Source organism: Lactuca saligna, chromosome 5, assembly GCF_052625555.1.
Source record: "Lactuca saligna cultivar CGN05327 chromosome 5, ASM5262555v1, whole genome shotgun sequence".
Taxonomy (NCBI): Eukaryota; Viridiplantae; Streptophyta; class Magnoliopsida; order Asterales; family Asteraceae; genus Lactuca; species Lactuca saligna.
Genome location: NC_136421.1, coordinates 109,263,352 through 109,289,267, shown reverse-complemented (window position 1 = coordinate 109,289,267; position 25,916 = coordinate 109,263,352). Strand labels below are relative to the sequence as shown.

The following is a 25,916-nucleotide window of genomic DNA, read 5'->3' as shown; positions in this document are numbered from 1 at the left end:
CAAATTAAAGGATATATGGTCTTAAATATACAATCTATAGAGACACAATGAAATGAAAGGGAAGACAAGGCCATGATGGATCGATTTTATTTTACATGACTTGGATTGGGTTTTTCTTTTATATTTGAGTTATTTTTTAATACACAAAATTTGGACCTTAAAATATTTGGTATATATATATTTCATTTTCTACAATACTACAAGATATGTCCTAATTTTGTTCAAGGTAGTGACTAACTTTTTTTTTTGTACAAGAATTCTAAAAAAATTAAAAATTTGGTTGGTCCAAAGACCCATCTAGCCATAGCTTAAATTTTGCACATTCGCCCAACTCCAACATATCGTTGGCCATAATCTCCTACCACCACCAACATTAAAAACTGAAACGAAAATCAAAATCTCCAAAACGAATCCGAGTAAGAAAAGGAAAGAGGCAACCCCTTCCCCCTGTACCACTAGGGTTTCTGATCTTTTCTTCTTTGTAAACATCACATTCACTACTTGTTTCATCCTGCACACCCATTCCACAAACGTTAATGGTGCTGCTTTTAGCTGAGGCCACTATTAGTGGAACACCAGAAGCTTCATCTTGCTTCTCATCGCAATGGAAAATGATATCATTCTTATTTGGATTAATTTTTTCCATAACCTACACGAGAAAAAAAAAAAAATCAAAATCCGCCATAAGAAATGATCAATCGTAATTTGCAAGGATTTGAAGGCAACAGTGTTAAATCGTCAAATCGCGTCGCAAAGCCGTCTCCTCATTACCCGTAAATGAAACCCGTAGATTTATAGAAATAAAAGCAAAGCATATAACAAAAAAGCAAGAGTAAATTACATGAATAGTCCCTATGGTTTACAGTAATTTACATGTTTAGTTACTAACTTATTTTTTTAACTTGGAAGGTCTTTACTTTTTGTTTTTGTTACGCGTTTGGTTCCTGATTTAACTAAAAAGATTATTTTACCATTGATTTTTTGATTTATTTAAATAAATACACCCCCAATCTCACACTCTTCATCCTATCTTACCTACCTCACCATTTTTACCTATTTAAATAAAAGTCTTTTTAGTTAAGATAGAGACCAAACGTGTAACAAAAACAAACAGTAGGGACCAAATGCGTAAAAAAAACAAACAGTAGGGATCTTCCGAGTTAAAAAAATAAATTATGAACCAAACGTACAAATTACCCCAAACCATAAGGACCATTCGTGTAATTTACTGAAAAAGCAAATTGTATCGAATCATGGCTTACTTTTATTTAATTTTCATTTTACAATATAGATTATATAAATCAAACTCCTAGTCATAACAGAACATTTTTAATATTTTAGCATGAAGCATTTCATTTATCACTTTATATTTTATAAATGAGTGGTGGTAAATAAACCCTTATAAAAAAAAGATATATGTGTTTGTATGGTTCACTGTGTGAATGTGAGAAGATTGGATTACCATCACTTTTATAGCATATCAAACGTAAGTTATTGTTAGAGGCCAAATAGTCACAATCAACAATCGAATGGTGCTTTTTATCATACGCGTGAATTGCTTTTAAGGTCAATATACAGAATGTTTAAATTATACTAAATGTTTTTTAAATTTTATATTTTTCATATACTATCTCCTTTTAATTTAGCAATGTTTTTGCTTACTTTATTATTTTTAACTAATTATTCTATATAATTTGAAACTCCAGCATTAAATAACATTAAAGTTTTATGTACCTCCTTAAAGCCTTTTATTTTCTTTCTTGACTCTTTTTTTTATTATTATTATATTCATTTATTTTTAATATTTTTGATAAATGCATATATTATTATTAACAATTTTTTTTTTGGACTTTTTTATATTATTTTTTATTCAGTATCGTATTATTTTTTTGTTCGGAGTATCCGTGTATTATTTTTTTTGGATTATCCTAATATTATTATTTTCGTTCCAAGTATCTTTGCGTTGTTTTTTTGGTCGGATTATCCATTTGTTACTTTTTTCGTAAAAACTATTTTTTGTTATTTTTTTGTTCCGACTATCCATGTGTTGTTTTTCCGTTTAAACTACGCACATGTTATTTTTTTCGTCCCAACTAACATTGTGTTATTTTTTGTTCCGACTATCATTATGTTGCTTTTTTCGATCGAATTATCTTCAAGTTTTTTTTTCATCTGTACTATCTTTATGTTATCTTTTCGTTCCGATTATCTCTATGTTATTTTTCCATTTCCACTATTCATATGTTAATTTTTTTTCAATCAGACTATATTTGTGTCATTTTTCTTTCATTCCGTCTATCATTATGTTGTTTTTTTCGATCGGATTATCTTCATGTTATTTTTTCATTTAGACCATCTCTGTCCAATCGAAAAAAATACCACAGAGATAATCGGAATGAAAATATAACACATAAATAGGCAGGACGAGAAAATAACACAAAGATAGTACGAACAAAAAAATAACAAAAAGGATAATCCGACCGAAAAAAAAAGAATAATACAAGGATAGTCCGAACCATAATTTACCCAATAATAGTACCGATGAAAAAAATAACACATGGATAATCCAGATGAAAAAATAACATATATATAGTCCGAACGGAAAAAAATATATGAATAGTCCGACCGAAAAATAAAAATACAACTATATATAAAATATTGTTTTTCTAAAACACAAATAATTAAAAATAGTTGTTAGCTAATAACGGATAACTCGTATCAATAGATAAGCAATTAAGGGTATTAAAAGACAGTTAGAAAATTGTTTAATACTCTTAAAAAAAATAACAGGGTCAAAATCAAAACACAGTTGTTAGTTGATAGCGGCAATTAGGGGTTGATACTCCATCTTTTTTTTTTTTTTTTTTGGATTATCACAACGTTTTGGCCCCAATATTATTATTTTGTTTAATACTCCGAATAAAACATAACATGTCAAATCAAAAAAATAACACAGAAGAAGTGGCAATTAAGGGTATAAAAAAGCAATTGGAAAGTAAGACAAAAGCAGTAGTGGTTGATACTCTTGGACTCTTCTTCTATAAAAAACAAAACACAATTGGAAAATTATTATTTTGACCTATTTGACAAAAGAAGTTGTTACATATAGCGGATAACTGATATCGGTAGCATGTAGTTCATAGTTGATAGTTGTATCTTTTATTTTGATATCAGGTAGCATGTAGTTCATAGTTGATAGTTGTATTTTTTATTTGTTATAAGTGTGTTTGACAAATGTAGTGAAAACTTTTGAATATGTAAAATTTATATCAAAAGACAATTGTTTAAAAAACATACATATGTAAAAATATTCTTAAGGACAATTCTGAAAATTAATTTAAAAAACACAGTAGTATTTTGTTAAACACTACAAGAAGTGGTTTTTAGATTTAGAATGTTTTGTTTAAACGAAAAGTTAAATAATTATAGTGTGAAACAAAACTTTTTGTTTAAACTAAAACGTTTTGTAAAAAGCTAGAAGCTAGAAATTATAAACGCTTCCAAATATTCCATGTCAAACACGCTTTTAGGGGGTGTTTGGATAGAGAAAAATTAAGTTGTTTATTGCTTATTGCTTAATCTCACCGTAATAAGCAAATTTAAGTGTTTGGATAGGAGTCTTTAAAAATCAACTTATTGCGGTAGGAATAAGCAAAATAAGTTGATTTTAATAAGCAATGGGGGAAATATTTATTGCTTATTGTTTATTGTTTATTGGTCATTTTACTCATATAAATTGTTTTATTTTGTCAAACACTTAAATGCTTATTGCTTATTTCCACCGCAATAAGTAAATCTAAACACATTTTAAAAAACTGTTTATTCTCACCACAATAAGCAAATAAGAAATAATCTAATAAGCTAAAAATTATTTATGCAAACAACCCTTAATTTATATATGGTTAGTGCTAAATAAACCCTACAAAGACATGTGCATGTTAGGTCCACTATGTGAATGAGATAAGGTCCGGTTAAGATTTCCGTTAAGAGCATTATTAATAAGAGCTTTTCCAAAAGGATAAATAGTAATAACCAACATCAAAAATAGATTTTTACTATTGGAGTAATGAATTGCATTCAAAATGTTTAAATTTTACTAAATCTATTGTTTTTAAATTTGATGTTTGCTATAATAAATCCTTTTTATTTAATAATGTTTTCTTTACTGTTAAAAATGAAGGTGGCGGTTGGCTGTGAAGAATCACACTCTTTTTGTGAAAGTTATAAAAGCAGTTCATAATATCTGAGGAACTGGAAGTAGACGACATGTTGCATGGCATAGAATCATAAAATGCATGGTGGAATGTTATCAAAATGTCCATCTTTTTATGGTCTTCCAAATAGAGAGAAATATAGATTGTTTGATAAAAGACCAACGGGAAATGATGATTAGATGTGGGATTGCAAAGAGAAATTAATCAGCATGTGGAAACTTTACAATTTCAAGAATTGAGTCTTTTATTGGTCAACTTTAATATGAATTCTAAGTCCGATAGATGGAAATGGGAGTTGTCGATCGATGATGATCATTTTATAATAAACAATACTACCGTTTATATGGTCCAAATTTTGTAAACACATTCTTCTGTTTTGTTTAAAGAACAAGGTGGATCAGAGTATGTGCTAAGAAAAGTAAACATTTTTCTTGGCGTCTTTTAGTTTTGCAAAAGGATTTGTGAACCTAGAGACCAAAAGGATTTGTTGCCCTTTCAGTTTTGCAACCTCACTGTGATATAGATGTATGATCACTAATTCTACTCCTAAACTAAAACTTGAACCTTCATAACCAAAACATTCTACTCCTAAACTAAAACTTGAACCTTCAAACTTTTGGTTATGGTACTTTTCCAACAAACTTGATATGATTAGGCCCCAAGGCCTTTAAAAAGCATATCTTATGTGAAATAAAAAAATCAAGGGGAAGGTGTATGTGTCTTTTTTACTGTTTGTATCGAATAACGAAAACTAATTGAAATTTACTATTGCATCTATTTTTATATTAACAATTGATTTCAGCTGTAATACTTGTAATAAATAATTCAAAATAACTAACTACCTAGCGTACCTGAGGTTTCGACGATTCTGCGTGTTCAGAAGATTCCGCAAGTTCCTGAACCATGCATATAAACAATGTTACAGGGCAACGTTAATAACAGAAAAAGTTCAATCTAGTTGTTTACCATATAAAAAACAAGAGTAAATTACACGAATGGTCCCTAGGTTTGGGGTAATTTGCATGATTGGTCCCTAACTTACTTTTTTAACTCGGAAGATCCTTATTGTTTGTTTTTATTACGCGCTTGGTCCCTACTATTTGTTTTTCTTACGTGTTTGGTCCCTATCTTAGCTAAAAATACTATTATTTAAATATGAAAAAAATGTTATGGTAGGTGAGATAATGTGAAGGGGTATGGTTGGGGTGTGTTTATTTAAATAAATTAAAGAAATCAAGGGTAAAATAGTCTTTTTATGTAAGATAGGGACCAAGCGCGTAACAAAAACAAACAATAGGGACCTTTGGAGTTAAAAAAATAAATTAGAGACCAAACATGCAAATTACCCTAAACCATAGGGACCATTCGTATAATTTACTCATATAAAGATAAATAAACACAAAAGTACCGCATACCACTTAATTTTTAAAAGTAACTTACTTGCAATTCCAAAGCTTTTTCAAGTTTTTTTATGACCAAACCCATTGAGGGTCGTTGATTTCGATCATTTTGCAAGCATAGATAAGCAATCCCCGCAAACCTATTCAAGCTATTCGAGTCTATTTGATTCTTCAAACCATGATCAATAATATCATTTAAATTTCCTTTTTCACAGTAGCTTTGGGCTAATGGAGCTAGAAACCTCCGTTCATCACTTACGTTAATGAAGCCAGGTCTCCCGCATAAAACTTCAAACAATACAACACCAAATGAATAAATATCCGACTCTTTTGTGAGGATCCCTGTATCGATATATACCGGATCACAATAACCATAAGTACCACTACCATTAGTAATGAGATAACTCTCATTTTCATTTGCACGACCAATCTTTGAAAGTCCAAGATCAGAAATCATGGCTTTGAAGTTGTGATCTAACAGAATATTTCCACTCTTAATATCCCTATGGATAACTCTATGATTTTCTGCAACATGGTTATGAAGATAATCCAAACCACGGGCTGCATCGATGCATATCTTGATCCGTTGCTTCCATGGTAGTGGAAAGATGGGATTTGCCATACTTAGGTATCTGTCGAGGCTTCCATACACTGCATACTCGTAAATAAGGATCTTTTCATTGCCTTCTTCGCAATAACCAAGAAGGGAGACTAGGTTTGGATGTTTATAGCGGGATAGCAATTGAATCTCTGTTAAGAACTCTTTAAGACCTTGACCAGAATGAGCAATCTTTTTTAGTCTCTTTACAGCAACCGGGGTTAGTTTACCGCTAAGTAACAGTTCTCCTTTATAGACGTCGCCATATCCACCGCTTCCGATAATGGTTGTGAAGTTTCTGGTGGCTATTTCAATGTCTCGAAAGGGTATTTTGAGGTGTTGTGACTTTATGATGATTGACATTAATTAGTTTTGTGTAATAGGAAAAATATGGGGCTTAAGAGTTAAAGATAAAAGAAATGATGCACAAAACGATTGTGTCGGCAGGAATGATGCACAGTTGCGTATGGATGATGAAACCAGGTGCAGATATGTTTTACATTAAAGAAAAACAAATGATTTATAAAGACATAGTGAACGTGTTTCTATGTTGCATATACTCGTAGAATTTGGTCATAAAGAAAAAGCAAGCGTGTTTTTGCTTATTTTATTCATCTTGTCATTGTCTTGCATTTTAATGGAAATTCTTAAGAAATTTATTAGTGCCCACTATGGTCCACATGTCACGTGCACAAAATAGAGAGATCATAAACTAAAATTAATCGCAAAAACCATATAAATCGCAACCGATTAACCGCAACCGCAATAAAAATCGATGGTGAAGTTTTGGTTTTTCAAAAACCGCAAATTTGGGGTGCGGTGTGGTTATTAGTTTTCAAAAACCGCAAAAAAAACCGCACCGCACCGCATACATTATATACAATTTTTATTATTATTTATTAATATATTAAATATTAAAAATAAGACAAGTTTGATGGATGAAAGAAGTATAAAATTCTAGAAGACAAAAGTATTGGTTTTTTCGTATGTTGAATTTTGAAAAATTGTGAAATTTGAAAATTTGAAAATATTTATTGTTAATTACTAGTTATTTAAAGTTTTTAATATATTAGTTGTTTGTAATTTACGTTAATTGTTTTATATCTTATGTTTTTTTTTTTTTTTTTTTTTAATTTCAAGTAATATGTTTCAACTCTTAAAGCTGTTTAAACTCTAAAGTGCGATTAAAAACCACAGAAAATAACCACACCAAATCCATGCGATTAATAACCAAAACACAAAAACAAAACCGCACCGTTAAAATAACCGGCTCACCACACCGTAAAAATAACCGCACCAAACGGTTTTGAAAATAGATTAACCGCATTTGCGTTTAGTGGTGAGGTTTTGACCAATAACCGCATCGAACCGCACCGCGCTCACCCCTAACATATTTTATAACTTCTACAACTTTTTTTCGTTAATATTATTTCCGTGTTCATTGTAACATGTTGCTAGTAACTTGGAATAATGTTTGGAGGGAGTAGAGAAGGCAAAGGTGTTCGGCATCCTTTTTGTTGGCCTCGGACATACCGATGCAAACCATCTCGTCTTCTTAGCAAAGTAAGAAAATATGCATTGCTCAACCCCTACAAGCCAAGCCTCTTTCCTCTTGGCAAAGGTTTGGCACATGTCGACAAGGATTTGGACCTAAAGACATAATGAGACATGGATTTGTCCTTCCAGATTCACCTTAACTTCACCTTACCTAATTTGTTTTATTTGAAGAAAAAACGAAAAAAAACAGGTATATTTGAACCGAGCCACCGGGCTGAACCAACCAAAGTTCTAGATCAAATTTTAGCCTCACAACTTTTTTGTTTATAATTTAAATTCAACTTATTTATTTTTTTTTATTATTTTCTTATTTTTTTTTACATTTCTTATCCTAAGGATGGACGTAGGAATATGTTACGGTAGGTCAATCAATAACTTTTTTTACCTAAATCCAAACCAATAGGTTCAGTTTATTAATTTTCCCTAGGTTTCCGAGTTTTGGGGTTCAGATTCGGTTTTATGATGTAAAGCAAAAGCAAACCTGAAACTATTTTTTTAAACCACCTCAAATCCTTATATTATATAAAGCTGAAGATGGCTAATGTTTTGATCCCACAAATGATGTGGGACTCGAAGTTATAGTTTTAATAAAGAATGATGATGGTTGATGTTTATATAGTAGAGGCACGTACATCCCGTTATTTTAATGTTTAATACGAAAAATAAAAATGAACCCTTATATATATATATATATATATATATATATATATATATATATATATATATATATATATATATATATATATATATATATATATATATATATATATATGTTCAGGTTCATTTGAGACTATTTTATTTTTGTGAGACCGTGAGACAAAATCTAAAAATAATTTTAAAATACAAAATAAATGGAAAAATCAAAAAAAAAAATTAAATTTTATTTTCGGAACTTGAATTAACTAAAAAAAAAAGAAAAAATAAATAAATAAATTCCGTTTTTTTTGAAAAATAAGTGAAATATGACATATTCTAAAAAATAATTTTAAAATGCAGAATAAATGGAAAAATCTAAAAAAAAAATTTTAATATTATTTTCGGAACTTGAAATAACTAAAAAAAATAAAAATAAAAATAAAAATAAAAATAAATTCTATTTTTTTTGAAAAATACGTGAAATATTGTAATAGAATATTGCACTGATATATTCTAAAAAATAATTTTAAAAATAAATGGAAAAATCCAAAAATTCTTTTTTTAAATATTATTTTCGGAACTTGAATTAATTAAAAAAAATAAAAATAAATAAATGCATCTCACGATAAGTTCCCTTTCCAAAAAAATTAGACCGTCTCACATGAATCTAACAGTGTATATATATATATATATATATATATATATATATATATATATATATATATATATATATATATATATATATATATATATATATATATATATATATATATATATATCGACACACAAAGTTAATTAATACTATGATAAATCATTAAATGCTATAAAAACAACTAAAACAAAAAAAAATGATAATATGATATATAATCTTACATAGTTACATAAAATATATGTCTCTTTTAGCATTTTTGGAAGACTCGGATATGGGATCGTAACAGGACTTGCACAACACTCGACTACTTGAGTATTTTTATTTATTAAGTGAAATTAAAAGTGAAATATGAAACATTGAAACTTACAGAAAAAGATAGGAATCGAGTTACCAGAAGAAAAAAAAAAGTAGTTTGTATTTGTAAATTGCCAGGAAAAAAAACTGAAATTGTGTTTCTATGTGTGAATTGCCTTTGCAACTTGCCGACAAAGGTCAATAATAATAATAATAATAATAATAATAATAATAATAATAATAATAATAAATAAATAAATAAATAAATAAATAAGAACTTAGTTTGATAATTCCAAACTCTTGAATTGGGTTAGAGAAATGGGAGAAAAAACGTAATGGAACGACGTTATGAATTAGTTAATGGGAGAGTTCACAAAGAAATATAATGTGAAACTCATTTTATATATATATATATATATATATATATATATATATATATATATATATATATATATATATATATATATATATATATATATATATATATATATATATGAAAAATGAATATACCCTTAAGTATATAAACTTTCGTACTCAAACCCATTATAACACGTCATTTTGTTTTATATTATAATTAAACTTCAACCCTAATTTGATTTACTTTCAAAATTTTCAAAATTTCATTATTATCTTCCTCTTACAACATATATATATATATATATATATATATATATATATATATATATATATATATTAAATCACAAGACCTTATGAATAGTAAAGTTTATAACTTTAGGTTTTGGCCACAAAACTTTATATACTTTAGGTTTTTGCCACAATAAGTTTGGAAGGTTGATAATTTTGATCCTTAGATTGTTTTGATTTTGCAGTTTTGGCCATAGTAAACCTTATAACTTTAGGTTTTGGAAACAAAACTTTATATACTTTAGGTTTTGGCCACAATAAGTTCAGGAGGTTAACAATTTTGATTCTTAGATTGCTTTGTTTTTTTTGTAGTTTTGGCCACAATAAGTTTGAGAGGTTGATAGTTTTTGTCATTGGATTGCTACGGCCTTAATATTTACATAAGCAATCCTTGCTATAAAATTATGTTTACATAAAATGGTCCCTATAATTTACAGAAGTGATCCATATATTGATAAAAAATTACAGAAATAGTCGCTTTAGGATTTACAATTTCAATACATAACTTTTAAAGTTTGTCGATTTTCCCATATTACTCCAAAAGTGGTGTAGCCATGCTTTTTTACTAGTTGGTAAAAAGGCAAAGTATATGAAATGACTGTCAAAATAAAATAAAGGATAACAAATGAAATGAAGTGGTTGCTAAAAGAAAATGAACAAAGGAAGTGTAAAAAGCAGTATTCGAACTTGCAACCAAACTCTCATTACCCAAACGCTTTTAACATACAACTAATATTTTTGTATATAACCCATTGAACACGAAAATAGACCTGGCAATGGGGCGGATTTAGAGCGAATCGACCTTGATCCAAACCCTTTTAACAAATTTCAAAATCTGATCCAAATCCACTTCGTAACCCGTAGGATTTTGAATAATCAAATCCATACCCTTATCCACCGAATCAACGGATATCCAAACCCGCCCCATAACCCATAGGCTTTTTGAATTATCAAACACATTTTAATTAATTCATAAAACAATATTTCTTAAATAAAACAAATGTTGATTTAGAAAACACATTACACACTTGAGGACTTCCGATTGGAATTAGAAATCACTATTGTAGTAACTTCTGATTTATTTTTTACTGTCAATTGTAGTGATAGAAAATAGCAATGACAAACTTTCTTTCAGTTGATGAATGAATTTATTGATTTATAAATGAAATATGATGACTCCAAAAGTGGCGTATTCGAACTTACAAGCAAACTCTTATTACCCAAATGCTTTTAACATGCAACTAATATTTTTGTATATAACCCATTGAACACGCAAATAGACCTGGAAATGGGGCGGATTTAGAGCGAATCGACCTTGATCCAAACCCTTTTAACAAATTTCAAAATCCGATCCAAATCCGCTTCGTAACCCGCAGGGTTTTGAATAATCAAATCCATACCCTTATCCACCGAATCAACGGATATCCAAACCCGCCCCATAACCCATAGGCTTTTTGAATTATCAAACACATTTTAATTAATTCATAAAACAAGATTTCTTAAATAAAACAAATGTTGATTTAGAAAACACATTACATACTTGAGGACTTCCGATTGGAATTAAAAATCACTATTGTAGTAACTTCTGATTTATTTTTTACTGTCAATTGTAGTGATAGAAAATAGCAATGACAAACTTTCTTTCAGTTGATGAATGAATTTATTGATTTATAAATGAAATATGATGACTACTTGATGAAATATAAATGAAATGACATCATAATTCTTAGTATAAGACTGAAAGTCTAGAAGTCGACTCATTGATTCTTATGCATAAATAGTTTGGACTTTGGCATTTTCCCTTTGGACTTTTGATTGGAATTAAAATAAAACTTTAATCAATATAAAATATAAACCAATAATTCAAAAATTATATGGGGCGGGTTATAAACGGAGCGGATCAGTGATGATCCATACCCGACCCTTTTAATAAAAGGGTTAGCGGGTATAGGTTGTTAACGGGTAAACGAATCAAAAACTATGCTCCAAACCTATATAATTCTTAAGGGTTTGGATCGGATCAGGGTCAAAACCCGCTCCATTGTCAGGCCTACACGCAAATATGCACATAAGGCGTGTTCAGCAAAATTAGCTAGTCGCGGGTGGTTTGTATCGGGTAATGGGTAGCTTGTAGCTTGTAGCGTTTTGTTAAACGCTACATGAAGTAGCATTTGGATTTGAAACGTTTTGTTTAAACTAAACGGTAGAAGCTTGTAGTGTCGAACTATCACACCCCTGAACCAGACGGCGGAAACTTCCGAGGGATCTTGTGACTTAAATTGAATACCATCACAATGAATATACATGAATCATAACATAAATCATCACCATGCATTAAAATAATACAACGGATATTGTTTACATCCAGTACTTTGTTTTTAAACATTGCAAATTCATAACATAATTGTCTGATAGATATCATAAACAAAACACGCTGACATTACTTGGTACTTATTCTTCGGTTTACCTGTTACTTGAGAATACAAATTAATTTTGAAAAACTTCAACATATGAAATGTTGGTGAGTTCATAAGCAATGTTGTGATAAAATGATTTTGTGTAGTTTGTAAAACCGAGAAAATCCGATATTTTCTGAAAAGATCATTTGTTATAAAAAGTGTGGGGATCCGTAAATATACGCTTGTTGATTTTTAAAACATGTATAAATGTTGAACCTTAGTATTAATCGCGCAAGTGAAAATGTTGAACTTCCCTGGAAAACCCGATGTTTTCCCAATACATAAAATACAGTGAATTCTCAATTTGTTATACCATCACGACGAATGATTTTGATTTCTCGCATGGCGTTGGATTAATTAGGGTTTGTGAGTCGTTATAATCATGTATTAGAAAATGACTAGTTTATAACTACAGGTTTCGAACGATCCTTAAAGGCGTCGCTCATTACTACTCACTTAATCCAACAACCATGATTACTTTTGATTAACATCCTAAATCTGTTTACCTTGATTTCTCGTAAGCCTAACAAATGAGGAAAAAGGGAGTACAAAGTCGTGTTATTCTCGTGAGTTATTTAGGCTGTCGGGAATGCGAAAGGCACGTTGTCCCAAATCGTATTTGATTTCTTGACCTCACTAGAAATACTAATGGGCCACTAGGGCCTAATAGTACATCATAGCCATTGAAAGTCCTTTTACATGAAATCGGGTCATAGGAGGCCCAATAACACATAAGCATATTCCTTTTGGGCCCAAAGATCATGTTAATGGGCTAGAAAGGCCCAACAAGTATGATTTGAAACTTCCAAGCCCAAAGTTTGTAAGTTTGCTCATCGTAGTTATCGCGTCTTTATTTAGATGGCTTTGTTCAACGCTTGTTGTTTTATATGGATTTGAGACTGAATCACTTTGTTTGTAACGATATTTGTTGTTGAAAGTGTATTTGTTCTTCGTATCACTAGTAGTTGTGGGTTTTGTATTTTTTATTAATCAATTAATTTGTTTAAAAGTGGGATTTGACCTTTTCGCTACCCTTCTTTTATAAAAATAACACTTTTTATCATTTTATATAAAAGAATTTCATTTTTAGTCCTTAAAACCTTTTCCTGGCGCTTTTGTATCATTTAAACACAGTTTCAACCCAAAATTTATTTTGTTGACAGCTTCAGCCCTTCCAAAATGGTGTTTCTCGGTTAGAACCCCATTTTTCACAACTTTTTACAGTTTTTGCTCAAAATCTAAAAACTTTACATTTTTCGTCCTTTATCATAGTGAAAAGCATTTTTTACTCATAAAATGATTTTGTCATGCTAACTACCCCCTTTTTTACAGAAAGTTTCATTTCAGCCCCTAAAATTTATCCTTTTTCGCATTTTTAGGCTTATTGGGCCGAAAAGCCCAAAATTAGCCCATTAAGCTAAAAATTCACATTTTAAGTCCCTTGAAAATTTTAATATTCAGAAAAATGGTTATAGAAACTGTTTTGACCCTTTTGAACTTCAAGAAACCGTGATTTGTCGATTTGTATTCGAAGTTTTGTATTTTTGACAATTTAAGCCCAAAAATGGGTTTTATGTTAGAATATGCTCATCATGACCTTATAAGTTATTATTCTTGACTGGTTTAGTGAAAAATAACTTAGATTATGTTTGTTTCGTTTCTCATGTCATAGATCTCGGGTTTACACCCTTTTTGGTAACATATTCATCACAAAACATATGAAATCACACACATACATGCATCAAATCACACATAGCATAAACATACACATAGATCTACACATTTTCTTGTATTCTCCCCCATAAAACTCAAAAAACGAAAAGAAAGGGGTATAAATCTCACCTTGATTTGTAGTTTTGGTTTTGAAGAAGAATAGAAGAAGAAATTTCGATCCTAGCAAGTCTTCTTGGAGGATCTTGAACTTAGATGCTTCTAAGGTGTAAGATCACAAGATTGATTGGATTTAAAAGAGATTTTTTGATGAAATGAAGTAGCTAGATCATGGATTTAACATCGACTTACCTTAGATGATGTGTCTGTGGGCAAAAATCTCCTTGAAAGCTCTTAAATCTCGAAAGTTTTGAAAGAAAAATGAGAAGATGTTCTTGAAGACTTAGAGAGAGTTTTAAGTGTTTTGTATGTGTATGTTTTCCCTTGCTCTTGGTCGAAGATAGAATAGAGAGAGAAGAGAGAGTTTTGAAGTGACCATGCATGGGAACATGAGAAAAATGCTTGGTTACCCCATGAACAATTGTGAGGTGGCATAGGAAAAAGTCAACTTTCGGTCTTTGTGGGCTTGGGCCGAGATTGGAGAGGGAAAAGGAAAGAATTGGGCCCTTAAATGCCTAAGCCCAAATTATAGATAATTTAGATAACTTTTGGCCCAAAATAAATCAAGAAATGATTTTTATGGCCCATTAGGTATAATTGGGTTAATTATGGCTCAATAAGGTCCATTAAAGTATTTTATTTCATTCTAGGCCCAATATGGCCCAAAATATTAAAATAAATAGAAGTGGGTCCAATTAGAGTCCATTTAAGAGTTCTAAGCTCAAAGTAGTCAAATTGGAAGCTTATTGGAACATTAGGCCCAATAAGGAAATCCTAGTCCAAAATGAACTTAAACAAGGATTTCTAGGGTTTTATAATTCTTTGTTGACTATTTGAATGTTTGTATGAAGTGTTTGATTGAAGTTTTGTTTTTATTGAATAAGCATCCTACATGCTTTCACATTGTTGGTTCACATTTGTTATCATTGTTCAATGTTTTCAAGGCATCAAAATTTATAGTTGTGACATCATCCCCTCGTTAGAGGGAATTTTGTCCTGAAATTCTTTTGAAAGTTAGATTTGAGATTGCGAAAATAGGTGAGGGTACTTCTGCTTCATCTGGTCTTCGCGTTCCCATGTGAATTCTGGTCCACGCTTTGCGTTCCACCGTACCTTCACAATCGGAATGCGACTTTGCTTAGTACGCTTCACCTCCCTGTCCATGATCTCGACTGGTTCTTCGACGACAAGGACATTCTCATTGATTTCTATTTCATCAAGGGGAATGACGAGATTTTCATCGGATAGACACTTCTTTAGATTGGAAACATGGAACACGGGGTGCACACTGCCAAGCTTAGTGGGTAGCTGCAGTCTATACGCCACTAGGCCAATTCGGGCAAGAATCTCGAAAGGTCCAATGTATCGTGGATTCAATTTTCCCCGCTTTCCAAAACGTATAACCCCTTTCCATGGAGAAACTTTAAACAACACTCGATCCCCGGCCTGAAACTCCAAGGGCTTTCGTCATTTATCAGCGTAACTCTTTTGTCGGTTACGTGATGCTTGTAGTCGAGCTCTGATTTGAACTATCTTTTCTATGGTTTCACGTATGATCTCCGGTCCCGTTAACATCTTGTCTGATGACAGTTCTCTTGCTAGATGGGTGTCGCCTACCTCAGCCAACACAATGGTGATCTACAATTACGTCCATACAGTGCCTCGAAAGGAGCAACTTTGATGCTCGAATGGTAGCTATTGTTATATGAGAATTCAACTAAGGGTAAGTGGGTATCCCAAGACTTCCTAAAGTCTATCACATATGCGCGAAGCATGTCTTCAAGCGTCTGAATGGTTCGTTCGCTTTGACCATCCGTTTGTGGGTGATAAGCAGTGCTCATGTCGAGATGGGTTCCCAGTGCTTTCTGAAGTGACTGCCAAAAACATGAAGTGAATCTACTATCTCTATCTGAGATGATAAACATTGGCACTCCGTGAAGTCTCACGATTTATAGAATGTATATTCTTGTCAATCTCTCTATCTTGTAGGATTATTTTATTGTTAGGAAATGAGCGGATTTCGTCAGTCTGTCAACTATTAGCCATATAGTGTCCAATCCATCCGATGACTTGGGTAGCTTGGTCACAAAATCCATAGTAATCCTTTCCCATTTCCACTTGGGAATTACGTTGCTGTAATAACCCCGAAGGCTTCTGGTATTCCACCTTTACTTTGGCGCAAGTAAGGCATTTGCTAACATAGGTGGCAATCTCTGTCTTCATGTTAGGCCACCAATAATGTTGTTTAATATCCAAGTACATCTTGTCCGAACCCAGATGGATGGAGTATCGCGTCTTGTGAGCTTCATTCATGACTACCTCTCTAAATCCTCCAAGTTTAGGGACCCAAATACAGTTCATGAAATAATATACTCCGCTCTCTTTCACCTCAAGATTCTTCTCCATTCCGCGTAAAGCTTCGCTCGTTTTGTTCTCCGCCTTCATGGCATCTAACTGGGTTGCCCTGATTTGAATGGTTAGGTGATATTGGATGGTTATTGTGAGAGTTTTCACACGACAATTAGAGTACTCTTTCCGAATCAAGGCATCAGCTACCACGTTAGCCTTGCCTGGGCGGTACTTGATTTCACACTCATAATCGTTTAATAGTTCAACCCATCTTCGTTGCCTCATATTCAACTCTTTTTGATTCAAGATGTGTTGGAGACTCTTGTCGTCCGTGAAGATGGTGCCCTTCGTACCATAAAGGTAGTGCCTCCAAATTTTTAGGGCGAAGACCACTGCTCCCAATTCCAGATCGTGGGTTGTATAATTCACTTCGTGTGTCTTTAGTTGCCGGGATGCGTAAGCTATCACCTTTCCACGCTGCATGAGAACGCAACCTAAACCCTGACTTGACGCGTCATAGTAGACTACAAAATCTTCCGTTCCCTCTTGTAGTGATAATACCAGGGCACTGCAGAGTGCTTGCTTCAGAGTTCGGAATACAACTTCTTGTTTGTCTGTCCATTTGAATAGTATGCCCTTTTGTGTAAGCTAGGTAAGTGGCTTGGCGGTCTTAGAGAAGTTTTGAATGAACCTCCTGTAGTAACCTGCTAGACCTAAGAATTGGCGAATTTATGTTGGTGTTGTTGGTACTGCTCATCCTTCGATGGCTATGACCTTAGAAGGATCCATATGTATTCCCTCCTGACTAACAACATGACCCAAAAAGTTCACGCTATGGAGCTAGAACTCACACTTGGAGAGTTTTGCGTATAGTTTCTCAGTTCGCACGGTTTCCAGGATTTGTCGGAGATGTTGGCCATGCTCTTCTTCGCTTCTAGAATGAACTAGAATGTCGTCAATAAAAACAATAACGAAGTTGTCGAGGAATGGTCGGCATATTTGATTCATTAGGTCCATGAATGCAGCAGGGGCATTCGTTAGACCGAAGGGCATTACGACAAATTTATAATGTTCGTAACGAGTTCGGAAAACGGTTTTGAGAATATCCTCTTCCCAGACTTTGAGTTGATGGTACCCAGATCGCAGATCTATCTTAGAGAAGTAACTAGCTCCTTGGAGTTGGTCAAATATATCGTCGATTTGTGGGAGTGGATAGCGATTTTTGAAAGTGAGCTTATTTAATTCCCTGTAATCGATGCACATCCTAAAAGATCCGTCCTTCTTCTTGACAAAGAGAACTGGAGCTCCCCATGATGAGAAACTGGGTTGAATGAATCCCTTGTCCAGGAGTTTACTGAGTTGGCTGGACAATTCCTGCATCTCGGCAGGGGCCAATCGGTAGGGCGATTTAGCAATGAGAGTAGCTCCTGGCACAAGATAAATCTGAAATTCAATTTGTCTTTCTGGGGGTACTCCAGGAAGATCTTCAGGAAAGATGTCTGGGAATTCACAAGCTATAGGAATGTCTTGAACGTTAACCTCTTCCTTGGATTTATCCACTATGTGCACCAGGAACGTAAAACCTTTCTTTCGCAGATACTTATTTTCCTGGACGCACGAGATGAGATGGAGATTCGTGCTGGGTTTATCTCTATAAATAATTAGGGTTTCATGATTTGGAAGGTGAAGGTGAACGGCCTTCTTGTAACACATAATTTCAGCATAATGGGGGCTTAACCAGTCCATGCCAATAATCACATCAAAACTCCTAATGGAAACATGCATTAAATTTATTCGAAAGACGTATTGATTTAGGGCTAGGGTACATCCGATATAGATTTCCCCAATGGATTCTGTTTTCCCATTGGCCATTTCCACCGTAAAGGTTTCATTGAGCTTCTGGGGTGGTTGTTTTAACAAATGCTTAAACTTATTGCTCACAAAACTTCGTTCTGCTTCGGTATCAAATAGGATGCATGCATGAGTGTGGTTTAGGATGAACGTACCGGTAATGACGGTGGGATCCTGAACCGCTTCTCCCTGACCCATGGTCAGCACCCTTCCTGTTCCTCCATTTCCAGGATTGTTGTTGTTGGGGCAGTTTCGACGGAAATGCCCAGTCCTTCCACATCCATAGCAGGTGTGGCTTAGTCCTGCATTGTTGCCGCAATTGTCGGTGTTGTCGTTGTTGCGGTTATTGTTGTTGTTGTTTCCCTGTTGTTGGTTCTGAGGAGGATAGGTCTTGCAATACTTTGCTGTGTGCCCCTTCCGATTGCAACTGGTGCACTGCATCTCTCTGCATTCTCCATTGTGATGGAGACCGCACTTGTTGCACTTAGGAAGATTACCAGAATAAGGCCTAGGAGCACTTGGAGCAGCTGAGGCTGGAGCATGTGGTGTGGGTGGAACTTGAGTGGTTGCAACATTAACTGCGACTGTTTGTTGCTTCTTTGATGATTCGGAGCCTTGATGCCCCTTGTCACACCCCCAAACCAAGGATGGTGGAAACGTCCGGGGGTGGAGGACTTCATGTACAGTATCACAACAACGTGTATAATAGTGCTCAAAGTAAATACAACAATCATAAATATAATTGAAAAAGTTACACCAAAGTATGTGTTTACATGTTTCAAAATCAATTACATAATGATGAGAAAAATAAATTGTTCACGGTTTAACGTCCCATCCACAAAGCGCTGAAGTTTTCCTGAGAATACAAGTAGTTTTGAAAAAGTGTCAACAATTAAGTTGGTGAGTTCATAAGAGTTTTGTTTGAAGTAGAAAACGTTTCCTTGTAAAATTGATAGAATTTGATTTCCAGAAAATCCAATATTTTCTTAGTTAAGCGTGAACAGAATATTCCTATATGATGTGTTAAGGAACCCTAGAATGACTCGTAGATTTCTCCTATAATCGTCCAGCATATATAAGTTATATAAATTTTAAGTTAGATAAAACGTTGAATATAGTGGGTCTGCCCTAGGTCCACAACCTAACGAGGAACTGGACATGAGGCGGACCCCACCAATTCTAAGCCAATCGAGACTAAATTCTTATATGACTCAAACATATACGCTCAGCGATTGTAGTTGAAGTCGAACAATTCTAGATGAAATATAGTTTTAATATCATAATAACTATTTTAAGTGAACCTGGTACTTTGTATCGGTACCTCTTTTTTGTATAAAAAAACCGATACTTTGTATTTGTACCGCTTTTTGTATCAAAACCCAGCACTTTGTATTTGTACCACTTTTTGTATATAAACCCGTCACTTTGTATTTGTACCCATTTTTGTATAAAAACTCAGCACTTTGTATTTGCACCCCTTTTTGTATATATAAACCCATCACTTTGTATTTGTACTCCTTTTTGTATATAAACCTGACACTTTGTATTTGTACCCCTTTTTGTATAACATCCCGACACTTTGTATTTGCACCCCTTTTTGTAATAAAAACCCGACACTTTGTATTTGTACCCCTTTTTGTATATAAACCCTTTTGTAACGTAAATGATCATAAACTATACCTATTATAGTTTATCGAAATGTTTGAAATGTATATGCAACCTAACAATACTTATTATAGTTTAGTATGTTTATTTGTGGTGTTTAAGAACCCTTTATATGTAAGTCAAATGTATAGTACAATATAGCTATGTTTATCTTGGTTTGTTTGGTACTAATGGTTAATGATGGAGGATTCTTATAAACTCAGTGAGTGTTTTTCTATTATATAATTGTACCACTATGAGAAATACTTGTAATATATGGAGTTATCAAAGATTTAACACTTTGCTCAACATGTTACAAAGTGTTTTGAAAGTTATAAGCTGTTAACTAACTGTAACCTTTCTGCGCTGTTTTAGAGATGTCATAGAAAAATCATATGAAGTCGAAAGCTAAATCCGTAAATTCTGAGAGTTCCGAAAATGTGTCTAGTTTACTCATAATTTTTACCATAATTTTTAATGACATCCAACTTGGATGAAAAAGTCCATAATCACAGACTGGTCCGGATTGGTGTTTGAAATGATAGGCAGTTTTGTAAAAATCACCATAAATTGTAGAAACATTGTATGGAGATGTGCAAGTAGTCATTTTAAAGCTAAGAACTTGAACTATGTGCACCTAATATAGTTTTGAAAACTAAAATGTTTAAGTTGTCCAAAACAGTCCGTGAATGGAGTTGAACGTTTCTGATGAAGGCTGTTAGAAAATTTTGGTTATGTTATTGGTGTTTTAACTTGTATTCCCCCCCCCTAAAAACTTGAGAAAAGATTAAAATGTAGGGGTATGAACTCACCTTATGTGATTTCAGTAGACGAATGTTGGAAAAGGGAAGTGTTCAACTTAAGAACACTTGGGAGATGCTTGAAGATTTGAGGAGCTAACAACAAATATGATGATATTTGTGTAAGCAATCTATGATTTTAGTAGAAGGAAGTAAAATAATCATAGAGAGGATGAATTATACTTACCAAGAGTGTGAGAAAGCTTGATAATTAGCCTTGAATCTCGAATTTGATAAAGAAATTTTGAGAGAAAAGTGGAGTTGGATCATTGGTGAAATGAGAACAAATGAGAGAAGTGAGGAGAGAGGATGGGTTGTTCCAGCTCTAAGAACGTGGGGAAGGCTAATAATTGAGTGGAAAGGACATTGAAGTGACCTAGGTAAGGTGGGAAGGTGTGGATGGTCATAGAGTAGGTGTGGGGGTGGTTGCTTGTGTCATAAGGTAAATCAAAGTTAACACTCAACCTTTATACTTCATCCACTCTTATTGGATAAGGTTTATTCTTAAAAACGTGATTAATCATTAATTTAGGGGTCTTATTTGTTAAAATAAAGTTTTGGGTGAAAATCCTGCATTAAAAAAATTAAAAACGAAGCTAAAATTAAGTCGTAGTCAAAAACCGGGAAGAACTCAACTTTCTGCGAGACCTCTCGCATGAGGGGCCGAGGTTCGGTTGCTGAGTTGCTGGACCCGAAGGTGAAATGGGGTGAAAGGGCTAAAGGAGAAATGGGAATATAATATATATAACTAACTAGACGTACTAATTAGATAATTATAAGATGATCTTTATCAGGTACTTCAATACATGGTTTAGTGCATACTAGTCATATGTATTTGGGACAGGATAGACCTTCGAATAAGCGAACCTAACTCTAAATCCCCAATCCAACGAGAACAGGAAGTAAAGCAAAGATCCACAGATTCTAAGTCTATGACGTCCTGGATACATAAAATTTTAATGTATCCACCAAGCAATTATTAACCTATTGATAAAAATCTATTTAGTTCTCAAATAAGTAATTATAATAACACCAAATACCCCTATGGTATTTCATTGTGGTAGTGTTGGTAAATTTTTAGACTTGTTGCCACATCACAACCATTCTTGGGCATATGCTAATCACTCCTCGGACCAGCATAGTTGATCAGACTATGCCACTCCCAAGACTGACCATACATCACCAAGCTTACCTGTAATATCCAACAATCATTACTTTTGTTTTGTTCTATAATGATGGTGACCTTAGTATGTATGCATGCATGTATACTTTTAACAAGAAGCTATTTATTTCTAAAAGTATAGTTGTTTTGAAATCTTTAAATCAGAGACCTTAGTCCCAATGTATTTATAGTTTGTATATCTTATGTGTTTCGATATACTGAGTTCACTATAAACAATGCTCTGATACCAATCTGTCACACCCCCAAACCAAGGATGGCGGAAACGTCCGGGGGTGGAGGACTTCATGTACAGTATCACAACAACGTGTATAATAGTGCTCAAAGTAAATACAACCATCATAAATATAATTGAAAAAGTTACACCAAAGTATATGTTTACATGTTTGAAAATCAATTACATTATGATGACAAAAATAAATTGTTGACGGTTTAACGTCCCATCCTTAAAGCGCTGAAGTTTTCCTGTTTCACTGATTTCCTGAGAATACAAGTAGTTTTGAAAAAGTGTCAACAATTAAGTTGGTGAGTTCATAAGAGTTTTGTTTGAAGTAGAAAACGTTTCCTTGTAAAATTGATAGAATTTGATTTCCAGAAAATCCAATATTTTCTTAGTTAAGCGTGAACAGAATATTCCTATATGATGTGTTAAGGAACCCTAGAATGACTCGTAGATTTCTCCTATAATCGTCCAGCATATATAAGTTATATAAGATTTAAGTTAGATAAAACGTTGAATATAGTGGGTCTGCCCTAGGTCCACAACCCAATGAGGAACAGGAGATGAGGCGGGCCCCACCAATTCTAAGCCAATCGAGACTAAATTCTTATATGACTCAAACATATACGCTCAGCGATTATAGTTGAAGTCTAACAATTCTAGATGAAATATAGTTTTAATATCATAATAACTATTTTAAGTGAACCTGGTACTTTGTATCGGTACCCCCTTTTTGTATAAAAAAAACCCGACACTTTGTATTTGTACCCCTTTTTGTATAAAAACCGGGCACTTTGTATTTGTACCTCTTTTTGTATATAAACCCGACACTTTGTATTTGCACCCCTTTTTGTATAAAAACCCGGCACTTTGTATTTGTACCCCTTTTTGTATATAAACCCGTCACTTTGTATTTGTACCCCTTTTTGTATAAAAACCCGACACTTTTTATATGTACCCCTTTTTGTATATAAAAACCCGGCACTTTGTATTTGTACCCCTTTTTGTATATAAACCCTTTTGTAACGTAAATGATCATAAACTATACCTATTATAGTTTATCGAAATGTTTGAAATGTATATGCAACCTAACAATACTTATTATAGTTTAGTATGTTTATTTGTGGTGTTTAAGAACCCTTTATATGTAAGTCAAATGTATAGTACAATATAGCTATGTTTATCTTGGTTTGTTTGGTACTAATGGTTAATGATGGAGGATTCTTATAAACTCAGTGAGTGTTTTTCTATTATATAATTGTACCACTATGAGAAATACTTGTAATATATGGAGTTATCAAAGATTTAACACTTTGCTCAACATGTTACAAAGTGTTTTGAAAGTTATAAGCTGTTAACTAACTGTAACCTTTCTGCGCTGTTTTAGAGATGTCATAGAAAAATCATATGAAGTCGAAAGCTAAATCCGTAAATTCTGAGAGTTCCGAAAATGTGTCTAGTTTACTCATAATTTTTACCATAATTTTTAATGACATCCAACTTGGATGAAAAAGTCCATAATCACAGACTGGTCCGGATTGGTGTTTGAAATGATAGGCAGTTTTGTAAAAATCACCATAAATTGTAGAAACATTGTATGGAGATGTGCAAGTAGTCATTTTAAAGCTAAGAACTTGAACTATGTGCACCTAATATAGTTTTGAAAACTAAAATGTTTAAGTTGTCCAAAACAGTCCGTGAATGGAGTTGAACGTTTCTGATGAAGGCTGTTAGAAAATTTTGGTTATGTTATTGGTGTTTTAACTTGTATTCCCCCCCCCCTAAAAACTTGAGAAAAGATTAAAATGTAGGGGTATGAACTCACCTTATGTGATTTCAGTAGACGCATGTTGGAAAAGGGAAGTGTTCAACTTAAGAACACTTGGGAGATGCTTGAAGATTTGAGGAGCTAACAACAAATGTGACGATATTTGTGTAAGCAATCTATGATTTGAGTAGAAGGAAGTGAAATAATCATAGAGAGGATGAATTATACTTACCAAGAGTGTGAGAAAGCTTGATAATTAGCCTTGAATCTCGAATTTGATAGAGAAATTTTGAGAGAAAATTAGAGTTGGATTCCTTGTGAAATGAGAGAAAATGAGAGAAGTGAGGAGAGAGGATGGGCTGTTCCAGCTCTAAGAACATCGGGAAGGCTAATAATTGAGTGGAAAGTACATTGAAGTGACTTAGGTAAGGTGGGAAGGTGTGGCTGGTCATAGAGTAGGTGTGGGGATGGTAGCTTGTGTCATAAGGTAAAGTAAAGTCAACACTCAACCTTTGTACTTCATCCACTCTTCTTGGATAAGGTTTATTCTTAAAAACGTGATTAATCAATAAAGTTAGGGGTCTTTTTTGTTAAAATAAAGTTTTGGGTGAAAATCCCGCGTTAAAACAATTAAACACGAAGCTAAAATGAACTCGTAGTCGAAAACCGGGAAGAACTCAACTTTCTGCGAGACCTCTCGCATGAGGGGCCGAGGTTCGGTTGCTGAGTTGCTGGACCCGAAGGTGAAATGGGGTGAAAAGGATAGAGGCGAAATGGGCCAAAGGCGAAGACAAGGCTCGGGTTCGGTTCGCATGCACGTTTCGGCTCTTAGCAGGTTCGGTCCGAAGGGAGATAGAGTGAAAACGACTGAGAGAGGTTTCGTGTGTGACAAATGTGAGTGTTCGAATTCGCAATGCAAGGTCCCGTAAACCCTTTTAAGCCTTGTTTAAGGATCTTACACACTCCCGATGAGTATGCAACATTATTTTATCAGTTTGCTTTGTTACTTACCACAGTTTTAGGTTAAGGAAGTCTAGATGTACTTACTTTTCGATTTATGATCTCTCATTAGAATAGCGAGTTGTTTAGTAATTACATAACGTAATCCCTAGTACACCAGGGTTAATTGAGTTGACCGGTTTGACTTGTTGACTTTATTTGACTTTGAATTGACCAGAATTTGACAGTTGTCACACCCCTTCCTCTTGTTGTTCTTTCCCTTTTTGTTGTCATTTTCCTTCTTACCTTCAGCTTCCACTGGCTTCTCACCCTTCTTATTGTTGTGGTCATACAACTTCTTGGCCAATCTCTTGGCACTGTCGAAAGTTTCGGGATTTGCAGCTATCACGTTTCCTTGGATCGGGGAGGTTAGTCCCCAAATGAATCGCTCGATCTTCTTTCCTTCTGAGGTGATCATGCCAGGGCATAGCAGAGACAGTTCACTAAACCTTGATATGTATGCATCTATATCAACGTTTCGGATGGTGAGATTCCACAGCTCTTGTTCCATTTTCTGAATTTCGCGACGAGGGAAGTACTCGGCCATCAACATTTCTTTCATCTCTGGCTATGGCATGGAATTAGCTACGGGGAATGTCATGGGTTCCACTTGTCTGTTCCACCAAGTGAGCGCTTGGTCAACGAAAGTGCATGCGACAAACTTCACCTTCATCTCCTCAGGGCAATCACATATCTCGAACACTGATTCCACCTTCTCGATCCATCGTTTCAGGGTGATCATTCCTCCAGTACCGTTAAAGGTCCGTGGTTTGGCGTTGGTGAAGTCTTTGTAGGAGCATGTTTGGGTAGGTCCTTGATT

The 25,916-nt window shown here is 33.6% G+C and overlaps 1 protein-coding gene and 1 long non-coding RNA gene across 2 annotated transcripts; both read right to left on the bottom strand.

The window, feature by feature from the left end:
- Window positions 1-233: 233 nt before the first annotated feature.
- LOC145048803 (receptor-like protein kinase HERK 1) lies at window positions 234-6,722 on the bottom strand. Its single transcript, XM_078997421.1, has 3 exons — window positions 5,655-6,722; window positions 5,066-5,110; window positions 234-649 (listed from the first exon to the last, which is right to left on the bottom strand). Exons 1-3 carry the CDS (start codon window positions 6,573-6,575, stop codon window positions 374-376), a joined length of 1,242 nt encoding a protein of 413 aa, XP_078853547.1. The 5' UTR covers window positions 6,576-6,722; the 3' UTR covers window positions 234-373.
- Window positions 2,821-5,059, bottom strand: LOC145048804 (uncharacterized). Its single transcript, XR_013683054.1, has 2 exons — window positions 4,821-5,059; window positions 2,821-4,778 (listed from the first exon to the last, which is right to left on the bottom strand). It is a non-coding gene; the product is annotated as an uncharacterized LOC145048804 (long non-coding RNA).
- Window positions 6,723-25,916: the final 19,194 nt, after the last annotated feature.

What these genes read in the sequence shown, in the direction of transcription:
- LOC145048803 (XM_078997421.1), bottom strand. Translation starts at nt 6,575, where the DNA reads ATGTCAATCATCATAAAGTCACAACACCTCAAAATACCCTTTCGAGAC. An exon ending in AAAAAGCTTTGGAATTGCAA is followed by an intron (nt 5,111 to 5,654) that starts GTAAGTTACTTT and finishes TGCATGGTTCAG; the next exon opens with GAACTTGCGGAATCTTCTGA. An exon ending in CAGAATCGTCGAAACCTCAG is followed by an intron (nt 650 to 5,065) that starts GTACGCTAGGTA and finishes TTTCTCGTGTAG; the next exon opens with GTTATGGAAAAAATTAATCC.